Source organism: Pantherophis guttatus, chromosome 1, assembly GCF_059756535.1.
Source record: "Pantherophis guttatus breed Tessera chromosome 1, ASM5975653v1, whole genome shotgun sequence".
Lineage (NCBI taxonomy): Eukaryota > Metazoa > Chordata > Lepidosauria > Squamata > Colubridae > Pantherophis > Pantherophis guttatus.
Window position 1 is genome coordinate 229,690,760 of NC_142063.1, and position 22,597 is coordinate 229,713,356.

The 22,597-nt window shown below is 37.9% G+C and overlaps 1 protein-coding gene across 47 annotated transcripts in view; it reads left to right on the top strand.

Moving 5' to 3' along the window:
- Positions 1-22,597, top strand: part of RIMS1 (regulating synaptic membrane exocytosis 1) — a 271,584-nt gene that overhangs the window by 120,641 nt on the left and 128,346 nt on the right. For 41 of the 47 annotated variants that reach the window (XM_087882494.1, XM_087882504.1, XM_060689162.2 and 38 more), the window contains exon 3: positions 83-94. The exons of the other annotated variants lie outside the window; for them this stretch is intronic. In XM_087882494.1, the coding sequence (XP_087738620.1) occupies positions 83-94 (12 nt within the window). The remainder of the gene's footprint in view (positions 1-82; positions 95-22,597) is intronic. 47 annotated transcript variants of the gene reach the window in all.

The window sequence follows — 22,597 nt, forward strand, 5'->3', positions numbered from 1 at the left end:
CTATTAATGTTTTCCTCCTCTTCCCCCCCTCTTTTCTTTATATATTTCTTCTTTCTCTGCTTCCGTGGATGCTTTCCCAAAGGAGGACAAAGTGGTTAGAATCCATGCTTCTTCATATATTATTATAATGTTACTAAATATATTTTGAAACAAGTTATTATGAAATGCAGATTGGTTATTCAATGAAAAAACAGACCCCAAGTTACATGCTAATTCTAAAATCCAGCTATTTAAACAAAGGATATATTCAGAAAATTTAAAAGACTTTAAATGTCTTTGGTATTAAAACTGACAGTATTATTTATGCGGGGCAGTATTACTTTTGGAAACAGAAAACTTAATTATGATATTTTGGTTTTTTGCCTGGAAAATCAGTGAAATTAATTCATACATTGATTCATAAAATGCAGTGATAACTTGTTTTTGAATTGCAACTTTAGTTTTTTTAATAGCATTGATGTACACATGCATTATATTATGAAATCAAACATATAGCATCAGATGCATTCAGAGTTAATAATGCTTTAGTCAAAATTATGAAATTACCTCAGAAACTCTGCCCCTTTTGTACATGTAATGTATGTGATATCATGACACACATGCAAAAAGAACTGGCACGACACTTATTTTGTCATGCCCTTCTCTCATGCCTCTGTGTAGCACTTAAGTTTTGAAATTGTTCGTCTTAAGTATGAAATTTTTTGGTGCATTTTCTCAGAAATCCAGTTAATAGTAATTAACATATACTGTTTTTCAATGCATTATTATATACTCCTGACATTCTACTATCTCTAAAAATAATGTAGCATGCATTTTTTAATTATAGAAATTAATTCCACATTCCCCCTTGAATAATACTACACGAGAAGATTGAAAATGATAGACAGACTAACACTGGTAACACTGGTGACGTTATCTAGTTTGGGTAATGAAATGAGCCCTGGTGGCTCAGCAGACTAATTAACATCCACTTACATCTGCTGCCTGCAATTACTGCAAGTTCAAATCTCACCAGGCTCAAGGTTGACTCAGCCTTCCATCCTTTCTAAGGTAGGTAAAATGAGGACCCAGATTATGGGGGCAATAAGCTGACTTTGTATAAATATACAAAAGTATGAAGGCTATTGCTTAATGCATTGTAAGCCGCCCTGAGTCTCCGGAGAAGGGCGGCATATAAATCAAATTAAAAAAAAAAAAAAAAAGCTCAGAAGGCACCAAGGACCCGTAATTTCATCCTTGAGCTACTAAGATTTTCCTTTATTGGTAGCTTTAGAGATGACTTAGAGTAACACTTAGAGCAGGGGTGTCCAACTTTGGCAACTTTTTAAGACTTTTTAGAGAGTCTGTCAATATAGTAGACATTGTGTTGTAGAGGGATGGAGACTGAGTGAACACATGTATACATGACCCTTCCTAAAAATGTGCCAGAACATTCTGTCCTATGTTCAGAACTTGTCATCAACTTTGTTCCTTCACCAATTATCCTACTGTTTCATTATAAACTATCTCATCATTTATGCTTTTAGGTTAGTTCCTTTGCTGTATATAACCATGCATGGATTTTATGCATCAATTATATATTTGAAACATTATTTTTTATAACCCAAATACTCATTATGGGTAGTCCTGAACTTATGTCTACAATTGAGCCCCAAATTTCTGTTGCTATGTGAGATAGTTGTTAAGTGAGTTTTGCCCCATTTTATGACTTTTCCTGCCACAATTGTTAAGTGAATCACTGCAGTTGTTAATAACAACAGATTGTTAAATGCATCTGGCTTCCCCATTGACTTTTACTTGTCAGAAAGTTGCAAAAGGTAATCACATGACACCGGAACACTGCAACCATCAAATACAGTCCAGTTGCCAAGCACCTGAATTTTGATCACTTGACCATGGGATGCTGAACAGTCGTAAGTGTGAAAAATGGTCATAAGTTATTTTTTTCAGTGTCGTAACTTTGAACGGTCACTAAATTAATTGTTGTAAGTCAAGGACTACCTCTACTCTCATTTATTTATCTCATTTAACTTCCACTTAGAGTATCCTCCACTTACAACAGGATCTGTTTTTCTTTAATTTCATTAATTCATGCCAGTTATCCATATTCTGCTCTAGCACTGCAATCTTCCAGATGTCCTGAATGTCAATGAGTTGGTCTACTAATAGTGAATGTCACCATTCATCATAACATTAGCCAAGCCTATCTCATATTGTTTTTAACAGTATAAATTATAGACTGGTTTACCAGCCTTAATTGCACCTATACTGCCTGAAGCATTACTTATTAGTGGTAGGAAGTGTTGATATATTTGGATACAATTTCGTCAATATACCATAAGCACAACCAAAACCCAATTCTACACCATGCTATTTTATGCAAACTGTGATCACTAATCCAAGGACTATTTACTGTGATCTTATTCCACTAATTAAGAAGTACTTGCAGCTTCAGGATTATATATTTTTAGGATACTTATATATTCAGGATACTCAACCCAAATAAGAAATATTGGGCAATTTACCTGAGCCATAGTAATACACCTGTAATTTGTGCAGTATACAGTAGTGGCCAAAATTGTGGAAACCTTTTGGGAAAAGTGTATTTTCTAAAACTAGCTAATAACACCACTTTTATTTTTTTTGACTTTCAAGATAATCATATTCCACTGCTGGAATTGCCTGGGAATAGCCCAGACCTTAACCCAATTGAAAATCTATGGAGCCGACTAAAGAAACTTATTAGTCAGAAGCGACCCAGCAATAAAACCCAGTTAATAGAAGCAATCATTCAATCTTGTTTTCACATTATAACATCTGCAGAACTAAAAGACTTGGTTCACTCCATAGGAAGACGTTGTAAGGCCATAATTCATGCTAAAGGTTACCCAACTAAATATTAACTGATGTGATAATTTTTGTATATCTCATTTTTTCTACGTGTTTCACTTTTCTTCTTTATGCTGTAACTGCTATTCTAATAGCAAATCCTTCATAATAATAATAATAATAAACTTTATTGTCATTGTATGTGTATACACAGTATAAAAGTTATTGCATCACATTCTTGATTAAATTATCTTTCCATTGATATATAATTTTATGGTGGTACTCCAAAAAAAAAGTGGTGTTATTAGCTAGTTATTAGCTAAGGGCCTTGGTAGAACAGTGGTCTAAAGCACCCTGTTATTAACACAGCTGCCTGCAATTACTGCAGGTTCGAATCTTACCAGGCTCAAGGTTGACTCAGCCTTCCATCCTTTCTAAGGTAGGTTAAATGAGGACCCAGTTTGTGGGGGCAATAAGCTGACTTTGTATGAATATACTAAAGTATGAAGGCTATTGCTTAAGGCATTGTAAGCCGCCCTGAGTCTCCGGAGAAGGGCAGCATATAAATCAAATTAAAAAAAAAAAAGTTTTAGAAAATACACTTTTCCCAAAAGGTTTCCACAATTTTGGCCACTACTGTATGGTCATTGTACTTGATTCAGTTTCTTCAGCTGATATGTAGTATAAGCACCACTTCTATATCTATTTCTTTTTTTAATTTTGCTATGGATGGGGTTTGCACTGGTAGCACTGATGGCTAAAAACACTAAGATTTTTTTTTCTTTTTGACAATAAGATACCCTGATTTAAAAACAAGCAAACACTTCCAGAAAACAAATGATTTTTAGGACTAGAAGTCAGATTCTTTCTCCCCTCTCTTTTTCTTTTTTATTACACAGAATTTTAATCCTTATCTGGGATTAAGATGCTATTTTAGCACTTGTGTGTCCTAGATAAAAGATAAACACTCTAGTACATTTTATACATTTTTCTATCCCTGTTATATTTTGTTGGTACTCTTATAAGTTTAGTATTAATGCTTAATAGAGCTGTGCATAGCCTTAAAAATACTTGTTCGCACAATGCCTGATTTGAACCGCCTTTTTCAAAATATAAAAATAACTGAATCTTTGGTGAATCTTATGAGGCTACTTCAGAGGTTACTCTTGGTTGTTTCCAATTATACTATATGTCAGTGATTTAGTAGTTTGGAAAGAAGGTACTTCATACACATTCCTATGTGTTAAAAGTATATCTTGGAGTATTTTACAAAGCCCTAGTATTTAACTTTTGTTGTCATCATTACATCTTCTACAGATATTCAGACAAGATCTAGCAAAATCTTTGATGCATTCATACATTTCATATACAGTTTACTGACAGATCTATAGTATCAGGAGATACTACAGACTGCTTCATATTACTTATTCTTGCTTTTAAAAAAGGCAGATGAATTAACAATGGGTGAAAAAGTGATCACATGCCCTACATCTAATCTAGGGCATGTGATCCCTATGCAGATTAGATTCCTGGGTAAAATGTTAGGAACCTGATGTAAGGTCACTATAAAATACTAGAGGGACCAATGTCTTATTCAGTGTAGTTCCTATGTTCTTCACCCTATATCAGAGCATCAAAGATCAAGTAGGAGAAACCGGAAGCATCGTAGCGAGACCGGCTGGAAAAATAATGGGCTCTGATGAGCTCCACGAAAATCCAGCTGGACAAACTGCGTCCGGGGGGGGGGGGGGCTTCAAACCGGAACAGTCCTGTAGGGATGGTGAAGAAGGAGAGATGCCTCGGACGACCAAGAGGAACAGGCAAGTTCCTTGAAAGGTCAGAGGCTGCTCTTCGAACCGGCGGAGGGGATGGTGGCCACTGAAAGTTGGATTAAGTTTTTTGTGCAGGCGCGGTGTCTGAACAGAGTGCTGGTACAGGGCGAGTGATTGGCCAACTCACAGGTAAAAAAGAAAAATTTTAATAACTTTAATAGGTGTCCCGGAGCGGAAATGAGCATCTAATTGGCACTTGGGAAAGTTAATGGAGGAACAAAGAGGAGGTTAAAATACCAAAGCCCAAGAAAGAAAATTTTACAACTGGATTTAAAATTGGATTTGGAGCACTTAAAAATAATAAAAGAAAAAGAAACCCGAGGGAAAGTACTTTTTATGTGAATTAAAAATATATTTGATAGTTTTGACGGAGAAGAACAAAGAGGAAGTTAAAATACCAAAACTCAAGAAATAAAAGTTTATAACTGGATTTAAAATTGAATATGGAGAAACAAAAATAATAAAAGAAAAAGAATCTTGAGGAAAAGTACTCTTTATGTGGATTCAAAATATTTTTGACAGCTTTGATACTTAGTTACTCTGAGAATATTGTGGATTTGAGAGAGACACCTGCTGTTAGAAAGAGAGAACTGCAATCTTGGTTGGAAGATAGAAGAGAAAATAACAGCTGTGACCTAGACTAATAAAAGATAATTCAGAAACTGTGAGAACTTTTAAGGAGTATTTGTTTTTCTGAACTGCTTGGTTTTGACTTTCAATGGTTGTGGAAGATAATAAAGCTTTAACTTGGAGTGGATTGGATAAATATTCAACTATTTGGAATTAAAAAGAGACTATATGGACTTTAAAATTTTAATTAAATATAAATCAATATGGAGTCGTGGATGTGTGAGGAATTAATTGAGATGTTTAAAAACATGCATGAATCACTAAAGAGTAATAAAAAGTCAGAAATTTTGCTGGAACACACAGAACAGGAAAAAGAGAGCATAAATAAAGAACAAGAAAATAATTTTGAGGGAAAAGGAATTGAATGCAAAAAGCAGTTAGATGATTTCACTGGGAATAATTTCACTGGCAAAAAGAGAGTGGATAGGGAGGAATTTCCCCCCCAAAAAGAATCGATCAAAGGGAAAAGAAGGAAAGAGTGGAAAAAGTAATATATCTAAAAGTGAGAAAAAAGATTCAGGAGAAAAGATACAATAAATACAAAAATTTAAAAAAAGGAGTTATAAGAACGGGATAAAAGGAGGAAATTATTAAGAAGTGGAATTTTGGAGAGACCAAGAGAAAATGATTAAAGAGAGGAAGAATAGTGGAAAGGAGGAAGGGAAATAAGATATATATTACTAGATTTAAGGGAACTGCATTAATATTATTAATTGTGGGTCAAATAAGTCAAAGGGTTTTAATCTAAGAAGTGAATATGATGATGTATATTGCTTATAGCAAAACAGAATAGCTGATGAAATATGAAATGGCAATGGGGTTTAATTATGAAGGCAAGTTAAATTAAGAGACAAAATTGAAATGTTAAAAAGTGGATGGGAATTTTGAAAAATATATACTGTAAATGAAGAAATAAGATAATTGATGTTATTGTAAAAAATAGGAATTAAGGGCAGATAGTGATACTGTTTATGTGTTATGTATTAAGAGATTAAGATAAAATGTAGATGGTTAATTAAGTTAAAGGGTTTCAATGTAAGAATTGAATATGATAATATATATTGTGTATAGTTAAAAAGTGGGATGGAGATTTTGAGAAATATATTTTGCAAATGGAGAAATAAGATGATTAATTGATGTTATTGTAAGAAATTAGGAACTAAAGGGCGGATAGAGATACTGTTTATGTATTATGTATTAAGAAGAGATTAAGATAAGATAAAGAAATATGGAAAAAGAATATTATGGCTGAAATTGGAAATATCTAAAATGTACTGGGGGGGGGAAGAGAGATGAAATAACAAGATATGGTGAAAAATGATGAATTTGTGATAAAGAATTATATAAAAGGGATGAATTTGGAAAAAGCGGGAAGATTGGAATAGATTATAAAAATTAAGATATATAAGATGTGACCCGTCAACACTCTGTTCATAAAATATATATGATGAAAGAAAATTTTTAATAAAACCTGTTTACAAAAAAAGGTCAAGTATTGGGTTAATGCATCATGCTAGGCCATAATGTGATTTGTTTGCCTTAGCATATGGTGTGCTCCAATCCCCATTTGCAGCTTGTCAAACAGTGCTGATGCAAATCACAATCTTTGTAACCTGAGATCACACCAACAATGTGAAATGACAAAATAACCAAATGTTACGGTGCTATTTTTTTTAGGTTTCTTTGTCTGACCTCGTCCCCACCCCTTACTCCATTTAAAATTAATGATGGGATTAGGAAAGAGCTACATTTAACTAGTTCTCTGAACCAAAAATACACAGGCGTTAGATATTTTTGGAACAGATTTTAGATAAAAACATGCACATTGTGTATGAGCAATATTAAGTTGAACATCAAGCAAAGCGATGTTAATGCTACATCACCAATAAGCTTTTGAAAGCTGTAGCTATTAGTCCAAACAGCTTTTCGATTTTTCTTTCAAGAAGCATTACATCCTCGCTACTGTATAGTTAACATGGGGAATTAAAAGATTTGATGATGTATTCTTGTGATGGGTATCTACTAAGAGGAATAAAGAATTTTTGGTCATGCAAAGCATGTAAATGGCCAGAAAATTTACTTGTGCTTTGCACCATACTTATGGCAAATCATAGGTATTATATTCCAATGATAACTATTATTGAGTCAGACCGCTGTGGAAGTAATACCATGTTGTTGACTTTCTAATGAAATTTAACATATGTACAGTGCCTTTCAAAGTAATAGATACCACATCAAAACTATAATTAGAGCAAAATGTAAAATACCAGAATAACCCAAGAGGGACAATAAGCATGGTTCAAGCTGTCCATGGTGATGGAATTGGTAGGATGAGGAAAGTTCTGGTAAGGAGAACATAAAAGTAAGTTATAGGAGGTTGAGTAAAATACAACTACTGCCCTCTAGGACTAATAAACTTTTGAAACTAACAACAGTTACAATAGGGGGCAGTCACATCAGAAAAACTAGATATTCTATATAATGTAGAGTTGAAGAATTGCAAAGGAGTATTAGACTTAAAGATACAGGATAGGCAGTCATGGCTGAACATCAATTGCTGGAACAGAAATCACAACATAGACCTGAATAACAACAATATCCCATGATAATGTAGCAAATATTTCCCTAGAAGAATTTGGCAGGCAAAATAACTACAAAAATCCAAAGAGTTTCAATAGGGAGGAACGTTACCTACTAGAGTACATGTGCCAGTCAGTGATTGTGTGTGTGTTCCACTTCGTTGAAGGCAGAGTATATATAAACACATGACATTTGTTGCCAAGTTGAAATTCCTGTCTGTTTTGAAGAAGCTAGCAACATGGCTAGACGTCAGTGCTTGATTTGTTGTTTCATGTGGCATAAACCAGAATCCATGTCACCCATAAATAAATAAATGCTGCAATTTAACTTGTACTCTGAAATAACCTGAAAAAATGAAAGACAGTATTCAAATTTAATGCCACATTATATACAACCAATGTATATTTGTGTTATCTAATGTCAAGCCTCTTCTGAAAATGTTGCCAAGAAAGCTACAGGGACTTGTCCACAATGTCCAGGCACTTGTCAGGAATCAAGGCTGACTTGAAAGCATAATATTTATTTATTTATTTATTTATTTATTTATTTATTTATTTATTTATTTATTTATTTATTTATTTGTGTTTTATTGGATTTTCTGAATTGTCAGATGCTTGAATGGCATGTGTCTGAATAGCAATAACTTACACTGAGTTTTTAAACTGCAAAGGAATACTAATGTTCCTTCCTTAATGATGTGCAAAGGAATATATGAGTGATCATGGAGAAAGAGAGTAGGAGATAACTGCATAGGATACAGTTGGACAAGACAGACAGGAACACACAGTCCTTTAATGGTCAGAGAAAGAAACTTTGGAAAGACCTACCCTAATGGATTAAGTAGTTAAAAGTGGAGGTGGGAATTTTGTGTCTTCAGATTTGCAAGATTCTGTTAATGCAGACTTTCAATAAAATACAGTTAATCCATCTTGTCATGTTTCCTGTCTGGTCTACCTGGGAAGACTGACAGGTAGTAACTAGAACTGGCAACTCTATTTCTAAGCAACGCCATCATAAAGTGCCAGATCACAAGCCTGTGCTAACATTACAGTGACTATTGTAACAGTTCTGGCTGCTGGTTGGTGCAAGGTTGTGTGATCACCATTCCCAACTTCCCCATTGACGTGGCGTGTTGGAAGTGACAGTGCAAGTTGCAAATGGGAATCGCATGACTGCATGACAATGCAGCTATCATAATTGTGAGCTGGTTGCCAAGTGGCAAGTGCCCCACCAACCACAGGACTCTCTGACAGCCTCAACTACGAGGAACAGTTGTAAATCTCCAGCGTCGTTGTACCTTCAAAGAATTGTTGAATACTGGTTGCCGAATGAGAACTACCTAGAGTTAAACTGGGGCGCACAACATTTTAATACAAATAATAAATTATATTTTTTATATAATAATTCCCACAATGCATTTTTATTTTCTTAGATAAAGGACCACAAAATCACAAATCAAAATACACTAAATAGTATAGCAGGTGTTTTGAAGTGCCAGGAAAGCAGAAATGAATTCAGAAGTCACATCATGTTTTGAACTTTACCCACCCTATCTAATCACCACTGGTGTTAAGAGACATGATAGATGGTCAGAGTTAGTCAATTACTTTTTATATTGGCAGAAACATTCTCAACACTTGCAATACTCATTGACATTGTTGGTCTAGTAATGATTAAATTGTCAAATTTAAAAAGGGTTGATGAAAATAAGAAATTTGTCAGGCACTGGAAAACCTTTTCTCTCCAGGCACAAACCCCTTATTCAGAAACAGGTTTAATGAGCAGAAGACGCACAGATATGATACTGCTTGATTAGTTTATTACAGACAAGACTAAAACCATAGAAAAGTTCTTATCTGTTGAAGTACATAGAAATCAAAGCTTACTTGTTGGTCTGTATGTTATATGCTAGGTCTTTTCCTTCCATCTTCCTGAAACAATAAATATTTGGCTCTTTTTTTCCTGGCCTTGAGAGATACCTGGTCTAAATTAACTTTAGACTACAAACCACTGATTCCTATCTTACTGGCGTCTTACCCTGAACAATATTTTTTAAGTTTCTTTTGAAGGGGTGTATGAAGCTTAATAGTTATTATTTTAATCTGCCGCTGAGTAGCAGCTCAATATAGCAAAGACAAGTAATTGTTAGACTACATTTCATTTCTTTCTATCCCACTGTATTACTGATCAAAAAAAGCTGCAGATTTTAATAATATTTCAGTACAATTGAGAATCATTTTCTTTCATCATATATAAATGACCCATTAATGCTTCCACTTAGTATTAGTACAAGCTCTCCCAAAATGACATGAAATGTCTTGGAAATACAGGCACTTCTGAGTTTGGTGGTTTATTTTTATTGACATAGTTTATGCCTATGAATTATTTTGAAGGCTAGGAAAGTAAGAACATTCCTGGACAGAAAGAGATGAAATTGACCGTATTCAGCCCATCTCAAACATTATAGTTGTTCTACCCGAATACTACAATAGATTACTGTAAAGTCAAAACCAGCTTCAATCAGGTTTTGGCACTCTGAATGTGGTTGAAAAGATCAATTATTCAATAAAAGCACTCTCTGTGTAATGTATTTGTCAATTTGTCTAAGAATGTCAGGGAAATAATGAGAAACCATAAGTTACAGAACACACTGATCTCATATTAAAAAAAAAAAATTATGCCTCACAGCTCCTAGCTGACATTTTTAATATTGCAGAAAGGCAGGAAAGTTCAAACTTTTGATATAAAAGAATTCAGAGAATTGGAGCAGTAGTACCGTTTTACTAGAAATCAGTTAAACACTGATGTAAAAGGTTTTGGTGTATACCTGTCAATAGGATGGATCAACTGAAATGCATCTGAATAAAGAGGGTGGTAATGTGGTAGACCAAACATTCTACATGGAAATAATAAATCTCAGTGTGGGATGAAATAAGCACTGCAAATAATAATAGTTTTCACTGCTCTCTACTTCCTACAATAATTTTATGCAGTACAAATTGCATATTAAAAGCAGGCGATACGCAAGACGGGAGAAGCTAGGCTTTTTTTAATTAAGAATTTCTGGAAAGGCATTTTGTTTCATTTGCAGTACAAATAACTTGTTCTTAAATTATCACTGGCTGTGGTGATATGACTAATACTTGGAAAAACAGGAACAATGTATATCTAGGTAAGTGGGAAAACAAAGCATCTAAAACTTTTATGTAAGATGTTGTCTTCCCACATCTTTTCTCACTTTTTGCATCTTTCTTGGAACAAATAAAAGATGTCTTGCTCCCTTTTAGAGCTTTCATCGCATGTCAGCATTTCATCTCTGATATTCTATGACAGCTGCCCTCTATATTCTTTGAGTTTCTTAGGTAAAAACTTTATAGGAGTAAGAGTTTTATTTTCTTGGTGCTCATGAATGAATCCCAGACTTTACTTTAGACAGTCCCTAGTCTGAGTTACATATTTGAACTGTGACTTTGGTCTTGTACCTCAAGTTCCCTTTTCTAATAAGTCGGTTGAAGAAGATCAGTGTGGATTAGTTCCACTTGCGTCTAGTTCATGCCATTATATATTACTAAATATTATTACTTAGTAATTTTAAATATTTAAAATTAGTAATGACCGCAATGCAGACTTTCACTGAGGATTTAAAACTTAGTGAACTTTCTTTGGAGCAAGTTTCCTTTGAGGACCCACAGATGAAATACATTTTTGTGTGGTCTTTTATTTGTTTGTTTGTTTGTTTGTTTGTTTGTTTGTTTGTTCGTTTGTTTGTTTTAATTTGTATACCGCCCTTCTCCAGCAGGACTCAGGGCGGTGAACAGCCAGAATAAAAACAGAACATACAAAATTTAAAAACAATTTAAAATAACTAAATATTTTTGGCCGCAATTTAAAACAAACCCCAATTAAAATCAATTAAACTGAACCAAAAACTCTGGGATCAAGCCAGCCTGGCTAGGTGAAATAAATAAGTTTTCAGGGCCCGACGAAAAATCCAGAGGTCTGGTATTGTACGTATCTCTGGGGGGAGGTTGTTCCAGAGGGCGGGAGCTGCCACAGAGAAGGCTCTCCCCCTGGGGGTCGCCAGCCGACACTGTCTGGCGGACGGCACCCTGAGGAGGCCCTCTCTGTGCGAGCGTACTGGCCGGTGGGAGGCTATTGGTGGCAGAAGGGGATCTCGTAAATACCCTGGCCCTAAGCCATGGAGCGCTTTAAAGGTGGTCACCAACACCTTGAAGCGCACCCGGAACACCACCGGGAGCCAGTGCAGTTCGCGCAGGAGAGGTGTCACATGGGAGCGCCCCGTCGCTTCCATAATCCCCCACGTGGCCACATTATGGACCAGCTGGAGCCTCCGGGTGCACCCCAGGGGGAGCCCCATGTAGAGAGAATTGCAGTAGTCCAGGCGGGAGGTGACAGGTGCCTGAGTGACCGTGCGTAGGGAGTCCCGATCTAGAAAGGGACGCAACTGGCGTATCGGGCGAACCTGATAAAAAGCCCCCCTGGCCACGGCCGTCATATGTTCTTCTAAAGCCAGCCATGCATCCAGGAGGACGCCCAAGTTGCGAGCCCTCTCCGTGGGGGCCAATGATTCACCCCCAATAGCCAGCGATGGCACCAACTGGCTATATCGGGACGCCGGAAGCCACAGCCACTCGGTCTTGGAAGGGTTGAGTCGGAGCCTGTTTCTCCCCATCCAGGCCCGCATGGCCTCTAGGCACTGGGACATCACTTCAAGGGCATTGTTGGTCCCCTCTACCCCCAATTACTTCTCTATGTGGAAAAAACATCAGTAGCTGCTAAATTGTTATGTTTCTATGCATTTCTATACCTACCCACCAAGTCCTGCTCTGTTGCCTCATCATGTGGAGGATGGGAGAGCTGGGCAGGATGGGCAAAGAATGTCAAGGGTGTATACTGAGAGTATATATTCCCAGCAGGATCACCCAAGGTGTGAAAGTCATCAAAGCTGCCCAACTAAATCTAGCAGGTAGCTGTATTGGACAGCAGCGATTGACATTGGTAAAGGCATCAATTCACACTGTGCTGGGAGATGGCAATAGGAAAGCACTCCTGTATTTTTAACAAGAAAACCCTCATGAATAGAAAATATATAACAGGGATGTCAAACTCACGGCCTGTGGACCGGATGCGTCACATGTTGGACATGGCCATGCCCAGTTTATTGAATGGGGGGGGGAGTCCTGATATGTCATGTGATGCCACCATGATGACATGAGTTTGACACCACTGATATATAATGTTATTGAGGAAGAGCTGAGGATTTTGGTGTTTATGAATTGGCTCGATTAAAGCCTTCAGGACATTTAATTACTGATGTTGCCATAAAAGTTAAAGGTTTCCCTATCAGTCATGTCCAATTCTAGGGCATGGTGCTCATCTCCGTTTCTTGTCTGAAGACAATTTCCATGGTCATGTGGCCAGCATGGCTATACATCACAGGTGCACAGACTGCTATAGCCTTCCCACCAAAGTGGTATCTATTAATCTACTTGCATTTGTATGCTTTCAAACTGCTAGGTGGGCAGGAGCTGGGGCAAATAACGGGAGCTCATCCCATTGCATCTCATTGATGGAGAACCAGAGATATTATAGAATGAATTTAAGTCATTAAAGATGTGTATGAAAAGAAATTGACAGAAATGAATTTCATGAAATGAAAGAGAAGAAGGAAAACTGGATAATGCAGGAAACACTGAAAATTGCGAAGAAGAGGAAAGAAGCCAAAGGCAAGAAAAAGAAAAATCTCAGGAACTTAATGAAGAGTTGCAGTTAGAAAAGACAAGAAGTAGTATTACAACAATATCTGTAAAGACATTGAAGATGAAAACGACATGGAAAAACAAGTAAGGTCTTTCAAAAGATCTTTGAACTCTGAAGAAGCTTCCGACCTTTAATTGGTATGTTAAATGATTCCATTAAACAGATAATAACTGATTCAGAGCAGATCAAAGGAAGATAGAATAAGTATATTGAAACCCTGTATAGCAGAGATGTCAACCAGAGGTGGGTTTCAGCAGGTTCTGACAAGTTCTGGAAAACTGGTAGTGGAAATTTTGAGTAGTTCGGAGAACCGGTAGTAAAAATTCGGACTGGCCCTGCCCCCATCTATTCTCTGCTCCCAAGTCCCAGCTGATCGGAAGGAAATGGAGATTTTGCAATATCCTTCCCGTGCCATGCCCACCAAGCCACGCGCCCACCAAGCCATGCCACACCCACCAAGCCACACCCACAGAACCGGTAGTAAAAAAATTTGACACTGATGTCAACATTGAAAATATCTTTGAAGATTTCCCTACTTACCAGACTCTAGTGCAAAATGTGATAAAAAGTTATCAAAGAAAGCTACAGGAATTGATGGAATATTTACCGAAATATGGCTAACAACGGTAGAAGAATAAGTGAAGGTTCTAATCAATGCCACCAAATCTGGAGAACCACATAGTCACCAGATGATTGAAAGAGGTCAATATATATTCCAATGTCAAAGCAGAAGACTTAACAGAATGTGCAATCATATAGTATCCTTAATTTCACATGATAGCGAAATAACGCAAATTGGAGCCCTACATGGAAAAAGAGGTGCCAGTTGCTCAAGCTGCTTTTAGAAAAGGTCAAAGAACATGAGACATTATTGCTGATGCATGCTGGTTAACTGAGAAAGCTAAAGAATACCAAAAAGAAGTGAATATGTACTTCATTAATTATAGAAAGACCTTTGATTGTGTCGATCATGTCAAGCTGTGTAAAGTGCTTAGAGAAATGGGAATCCCAGAACATCTTTGTCCTCATGAGAAAATTATATTCAGGTCAGAAAACACAGACAGAATATGGAAAAAACAAACCAACTTCAAGTTGGTGAAAGAGAGTAACAAGATTGCATACTGTCTACCCCTTGATTTATTCAGTGTATATGCTGAATATATATTAAGAGAAGCTGGATTGGAAGAAGATGAGCTTGGTTTAAAGTTGAAGGAAGAAATAATCTGTGCCATGCTCATGACACTATCCTAAGAGCCAAAACTGTAAAGGATTTGCAAACCCTAGTGATGGAAGTCAAAGAGCACAGTGAAAAAATTGGACTAAAATTAAATATAAAGAAGACCAAACTAATGACAACAGGTAGAACAATCAGCCTTAGAATTAGCAATGAAGATACTAAAAATTTGTCAGTTACATCTGGAAATTCTGCTATTAGTAAATGCAACTGTTTTATACCCAGGTACATGAAATATACACGAAAACATTGTAACACAGAACTACAATAATAAAGATTAGTTCTCGGTTTAATTTATTTAGCAAAACAAAGGATGTTGCATAAGCATAATATTGTTACAGCATCAGCTTTATTTTTAAAATAGAGAATTTTTTGGGCCCTGTGTTCCATCTAATACTGAACTTGCAGGAGGGTTTGGGGGGAATCTATTGGCCAGGAAACAAAATAGGAATTTGGTGCCTGCTTTCACTTTTCCCCCATTTCAAAGGAACAGGCCAAGAAGATCCCAGCATAGTCAGTGGTGGACCTTGTGGAACAATTGATTTGATTAAGCTGCCGGTAGCTGATACTATACTGGCAGGAGAGAGGGATTAGGGTTGGGAGACATATTGCCATGGAATATGCCTCTCTTGCTCCTCACAAATCTAAGATGTTTAGTCCTTTGAAAACTCTAACCACATTGCATTTTAAGGAGCCTGGGGGCAACATTAAGAGAGACTAGAGGGAAAAGTCTTCATTCTATCTTAATTACTTACCTCTCGGAGGACTCTTTAAACTGTAGAAGCTTTAGTTTCCCACATCTTAAAATTACCTTGGAGTAATTTAAAGGTCTGGGGAAATGTGTGTTGTGAGGCTTATATCTCCTGAGCCAGTTTTTTTTTTTTAATAAACACTTAAATTATGAGGCAAGAAATACAAACGTAGTCCATTGTGATTGCTCCTGTTTCTTCTATCATTGCTCAATTCATCTAGTCTCTAAAGTCAGCAGATAGGGCTGTAGAACAGTTGGAATATTGAACTAGGCTACTGCATGAATTTTTATCTACTTTCAAATCTCAACAATCTCGCACTATGGCAGAAAAAAAAAATCCCAGTTTTTCCCTACTTTACAGGACAGCTTCTGTTTTATGTATTTTTGAAGTCCTTATATGTCGCCAAAAAATCCCACACTTTATGAAAATAACACCAAGCCGGGCTGGCATAAATTTTTCTAATTGTCTAAATTTTATGCTGAAGATCTTAACTTAACTGATGAGCCAAATTGGCTTAATTATTTTAAATTAGTTCTATTTCACATTTTTATATGTATGTTATTTTTATTTATTTATTTATTTATTTATTATATTTCTATACCGCCTTTCTCCCGTAGGACTCAAGGCGGTGTACAGTCAAGAAAAATATAGACACACAAACATCATAAAATTTCTAATTAAAATTGTTACTTAGTTTGATCAATTAAATAAAACCCAGAATTAGATAACATTTAAAAAATCATTCGCATGTTTGTATGCTTAGCCCTGCCTGTTGGAACATCAGGGTCTTGAGGGCACGGCGGAAAGCACGGAGATCAGGGATATTCCGTATCTCCGGGGGCAGTTCATTCCAAAGGGTTGGAGCCCCCACAGAGAAGGCCCTCCCCCTGGGAGTCGCCAGTCGACATAATTTGACTGACGGTACCCTGAGTAGTCCCTCCCTGTGAGAACGAACTGGTCGGTGAGAGGCTATTGGTGGCAAAAGACGGTCTCGTAGGTACCCAGGTCCTAAGCCATGGAGCGCTTTAAAGGTGATAACTAACACCTTGAATCGCACCCGGAAGACCACCGGGAGCCAGTGCAGTTCGCGTAGGAGAGGTGTTACATGGGCGTAACGAGCTGTGCCCATAATCACCCGCGCGGCTACGTTCTGGACCAGTTGGAGCCTCCGGGTGCTTTTCAAGGGGAGCCCCATGTAGAGAGCATTACAGTAGTCCATACGGGAGGTAACTAGGGCATGAGTGACCGTGCGCAAGGCGTCCCGATCCAGAAAGGGACGCAACTGGCGGATCAGGCGAACCTGATAAAATGTACCCCTGGCCACGGCCGTCAAATGATCTTCTAAAGATAACCGTGAATCCAGGAGGACACCCAAGTTGCGGGCCCTCTCTGTGGGGAGCAAGATCTCATCCCCTATTGTCAGTGATGGTACCAGCTGACTATACCGGGACGCCGGAAGCCACAGCCACTCGGTCTTGGAGGGGTTGAGTCTGAGCTTGTTTCTCCCCATCCAGATCCGCACGGCCTCCAGGCAACGGGACATCACAGCAAGGGCATCATTTTGACTGTTCACTGCCCTGAGTCCTTCGGGAGAAGGGCGGTATAAAAATTAAATAATAAATAATAAATAAATAAATAAATAAATAAATAAATAAATAAATAAATAATAAACAAACAAACAAACAATTTTATAAGCTGCTATATGGCTATGGTTGTGTATCACTGTATGTGAAATATTATGTCTAGAGAAAAAAAAATACCTTAATGTGTATGACTCCTGCCTAGCTCTACATCTACACATCAATTTTTAACAAGAGCCATAAAATACAGAGGTGGTAGTGGCAGGATATATTCCAGCTTTATTATCTACTTTCATTGAGTTTAGAATGCCTTATATTTAAGTACTGATTTTGCTATTTTAATGAGATAATTTTTATAAAGGTATCAGCCTGATTGGAAACAAAAATCACACTGTAATTTAGTGCAGTACATTTTGTGAAACATACCAATTTTATTAATGAAGTAGATGGTCCATTCCTTGCCTGGATTTAAAAAAAAATTATGGTGGGAATCAAATCTCTTTAGAGCGCTGTATTTGACAAGTCTAATTTGATCATAGTGTCAAGTAATAGACCCATTGCAACCAAAACTCTGAGGCAAGTAGATTCCTCAAAGAATAGCTTTATTGGAAATATCAAATTGGCACATATCTGGTGAAAACCAACTCTGAAAGGTCCCGTGGTTTTCACCTAATTAAAAGTAAAAGATTTCCTTTCAACCCCAAATAATCATTCACATGGCCCAATCATGGCAGCGTCCTCTGGTCTGGCCAGGTGTGAAAATGTCTTTCGTTCCCAGGAGAAAGTATTTTATTATGACTATAGCACCCCAGCTATCTCTAATCCCCCCTTCCTATCCCATGCTCCAGTGTGGCAGCACTGAAGCCTCAAAATGGCTTCGGGCAGATCAGCTTCAGGGTTGACACATAGTTGACTTTTGACTTTTTTATATGTAGACCACCCACCTTATTCATCTCCGATTATAGATACTTTACCTTACAAAAGTTTATTTTTCTTTCTTTCTATAATTCTCTCATAGAGATATCAGAATTAGAGTCTTTCACAGAGCTTTGGAGGATTCTCAAAAAAGAATCCTACTTCAAAGAATGTTTAAATGGGTTTACAAATACTTGTATACTTACTCAAAGAACAGTAAAAACATAAACTTTAATAATTTTCAGTTGGGTTCTTATCGCTGCAGTTTATTTAAGCTGTTAAAGTAGAGGATAGTAATAAAAACAATTGCAACTATTATTGATCAATCTTTATATAGATCTATTTCAATCTGAATTTCATATTAATTCATGCTCTCTTGGATATTCTAACTGATGATTTTTCATTAGAAGCTACACCACAATGGATCTCTAGGGGTCCATGTTATCCTTCAGCATTGTTTTGGCTAACTGTATTCAGGGGAACACAAGTCCTTAGCTGACTGCTATTTTATGCTTTATCATTTAACTTAAGGGATGTTGAAAGAGATCTCGTGCTAGTTAAGAGCTATACTGTGTTAAATTGTGAGTTAAGAGTGATATTCAGTGACACTGGTATCCTATAGTACTAAGCAGAGTTTGCACTACTTGTGGATAAGCTCCATGTTCCCCCATTAATTTCCAGGCCAGTATTAATGCAGAAGAAGGGATGCGGTGGCTCAGCGGCTAAGACACTGAGCTTGTTGATTGAAAGGTCGGCAGCTCAGCAGTTCGAATCCCTAGTGCTGCATGATGGGGTGAGCTCCCGTTACTTGTCCCAGCTTCTGCTCCTTAGAGTTGGGAACAACTAGCTCATATGTGCGAGGGGAACCTTTACCTTTACCTTTATTAATACAGAAGTTCACTCCATGAGTGAGATTTTGCAGTTCAAATCCTAGAGCCATTTTCTCATTGGTAGGAACTCTCCAGGTTTTTATTTTCCAAATCGGTGTATTTAAATTAAATGGGACAATTGACTTTGTAGCCCTCCCCAACAATGTTGGTCTGATGGAGGAAGTATTGGTTAACATATAAGCAATTCACAGCATTGTAAGAAGTCAGAATAATAGAGCATCTGTGTGGATTGCTTTACAAGGGTTTGAAGATGCAAACACTGGCTGTGTAAATATCACCCTTCATTTTCCTTCTTTTTTAAGAAAGGCAGTGGGAACAGAGGTCCTGTATAAATGTTAAAATGGTTGAGGACAATCAAAGTAAACTTTAATTGAGGCAAGATGGAAAGTCTATTGCTTAGGTTATTGATACATAAACATCACAGTCTGTACCTTTGTGGGTAATTTTAGCCTAAATCTTGACTACAGGTAGTCCTCGACTTACAACCATTTATTTAATGACTGTACAAAGTTATATGACAGTTTTTTACACTTACAACCTTGCAGACTCTCCATTGTCATGTGATCAAAATTCGGTCACTTGACAATTGTCTTGTATTTATGACAGTTGCAATATCCCTGGGTCCTGTGAACATCTTTTGTGACCTTCTGACAAGCGAAGTCAATGGGGAAGCCAGATTCACTTAACAACCATTTCACTAATTTAACAACTGTGGCAAGAGAAGTTGTAAAATGGGGCAAAACACATTGAATCATCGTCTCATTTAGCAACAGAATTTTGGGCTCAATTCAGTCGGGCTTCAGGCAGGGGTACAGCACAGAAACGGCATTGGTTGCATTGGTTGATGATCTCTGGAGGGCTCGGGACAGGGGTTGCTCCTCTGTCCTGGTCCTATTAGATCTCTCAGCGGCTTTTGATACCATCGACCATGGTATCATGCTGCAGCGGTTGAGGGGGTTAGGAATTGGAGGCACCGTGTTACGGTGGTTCTCCTCCTACCTCTCCGACTGCTCACAGTTTGTGTTGGCAGGGAGGCAGAGATCGACCTTGAGGCGCCTCGCTTGGGGGGGTGCCGCACGGGTCGGTCCTCTCGCCCCTTCTGTTCAACATTTATGTGAAGCCGCTGGGTGAGATCATCCGTGGTTTTGGGGTGAGAGTCCACTAGTACGCTGATGACACCCAGCTGTACATCTCCACCCCAAACCACCCCAATGATGCCCTTGATGTGATGTCCTGCTGCCTGGAGGCCGTGCGGGTCTGGATGGGGAGAAATAGGCTCAAACTCAACCCTTCCAAGACTGAGTGACTGTGGCTTCCGGCATCCCGGTATAGTCAGCTGGTGCCATCGCTGACTATTGGGGGTAAATCTTTGCCCCCCACAGAGAGGGCTCGCAATCTGGGTGTCCTCCTGGACTCACAGCTGTCTTTAGAAGAGCATATGACGGCCGTAGCCAGGGGGGCTTTTTATCAGGTTCGCCTGATCCGCCAATTGCATCCCTTTCTGGACCGGGACGCCTTGCACATGGTCACTCACGCCCTCGTCACCTCCCATCTGGACTACTGTAATGCTCTCTACATGGGGCTTCCCTTGAAGAGCACTCAGGGGCTCCAACTGGTCCAGAATGAGGCTCCGCGGGTGGTTATGGGTGCACCTCGTTACACCCATGTAACACTTCTCCTGCGCGAGCTGCACTGGCTCCCAGTGGTCTTCAGAGTGCAATTCAAGGTGTTGGTTACCACCTTTAAAGTGCTCCATGGCATAGGACCAGGGTATCTATGGGACCACCTTCTGCCACCAACAGCTTCCCACCGACCAGTTCGCTCCCACAGAGAGGGATTCCTCAGGGTACCGTCGGCCAAGTTATGTCGGCTGGCAAAACCCAGGAGGAGAGCCTTCTCTGTCGGAGCTCCTGCCCTTTGGAATGAATTGCCCTCGGACATTCGTAACATCTCTGACCTCCGGGTCTTCCGCTGTGCCCTCAAGACCCTACTGTTCCGACAAGCGGGGCTGTCTAACTGAATGATTTTAAATTGGGTTTTAATTTTGGGTTTTAAAATTCGGCCAAAACTATTTAATGATTTTAATTAATTTTAACCATGATATCTGTATATTTATGTTTTAATTCTGGCTGTACACCGCCCCGAGTCCTTCGGGAGAAGGGCGGTATATAAATAAAATTATTATTATTATTATTAATTAGGGTCATAAATCGAGGACTACCTATATTGAATACTTCGGGGTTCTTCACTCATTACCATTCCATATTCCATCACACCAGTGTAAAACAGTGTTAGGAAAGCTATATATATCATTTACACCTAAATCACTACTGTGTACTGGCTGTGCAGTTAATAGCTCTTGATGCACTAAATGTTCATGTCAGAGACTCCTAGAATTATTGCACAGAGTAGAAGCTCTTTAATCCTTTAGATAACTCTGGCAATGCCTAACAGGATTATTTCTTATTATAAGAAGTGACAAGTGTTTTATAGTCTAATTTATTTAGATTTATTTTGTAAGATTCAGTATAAATAAATAGAATACTAATTGACTTAGCTAACTGGGCATGCCAAAATTTAACTGAGCACTTTGGAATCCTTTAATGCTATTCTGTTTACTTATAGTATTTTAAAAAGGTGCTCTCTTAGTTTCTACTAGCCAGAAACCTGGTCTTACCATGACAATGCATCAAAAATATGCATTTTAACTGATGAAACTGATAAATTATACAAAATAGGTTGTAATATTAGAAAAGTTTATGTTGGGATTGGAATAGCAGTTTTAAATTAAAATTGAGCTCTTCGGTATGCGGTTTTTTCAATAAGAGGATCTTTGGTTATTTATATAGACATCATGCATTGCATTCAACTTCTAGTTGTGCCTTGTCAAATGCCGTTTGGGTTACTAAGACATCCATTGTTCAGTTTTTAAATATTTTCACAGTAAAATGAAAGGGATTATCAATTTTCAAGGAGAAGCATTTTGCCACTTTAAACTATGAACTTTGGCAGGGAGGTGCATGATTGTTCAATGCATACTGGCCTAGATTTAATTGTATTGAGCTGACTAATGTTTAAGTGAAACAAGTACAGCCTTTCTGACTTGGTTGCCATTCTGATATTTGGAGAGATATAAACTGTGGGGTACCCCATCAATCTGTAATGGAATTAGTTTTTTTTTTTAAATTGTGCATTAATGAACTGATGGTAAGAGTAAGCAATGAGTGGCCATGTAATGGAGCCCTGGTGGTGCAGTGGTTAGATGCAGTATTGCACGCTAACTCTGCCCACAGCCTGGAGTTCAATCTTGATGGGATTCAAGATTTACTCAGCCTTCCGTCCTTCCAGTGGTTGGTAAAACGAGGACCCAGATTATTGGGGAGCCACCCAGATAGTGCTATAAAGCACTGTGGGGAGGTATATAAATCTAAGTACTATTGTTATGTAGAATAGAATAGAATAGAATAGAATAGAATAGAATAGAATAGAATAGAATAGAATAGAATAGAATAGAATAGAATAGAATAGAATAGAATTCTTTATTGGTCAAGTGTGATTGGACACACAAGGAATT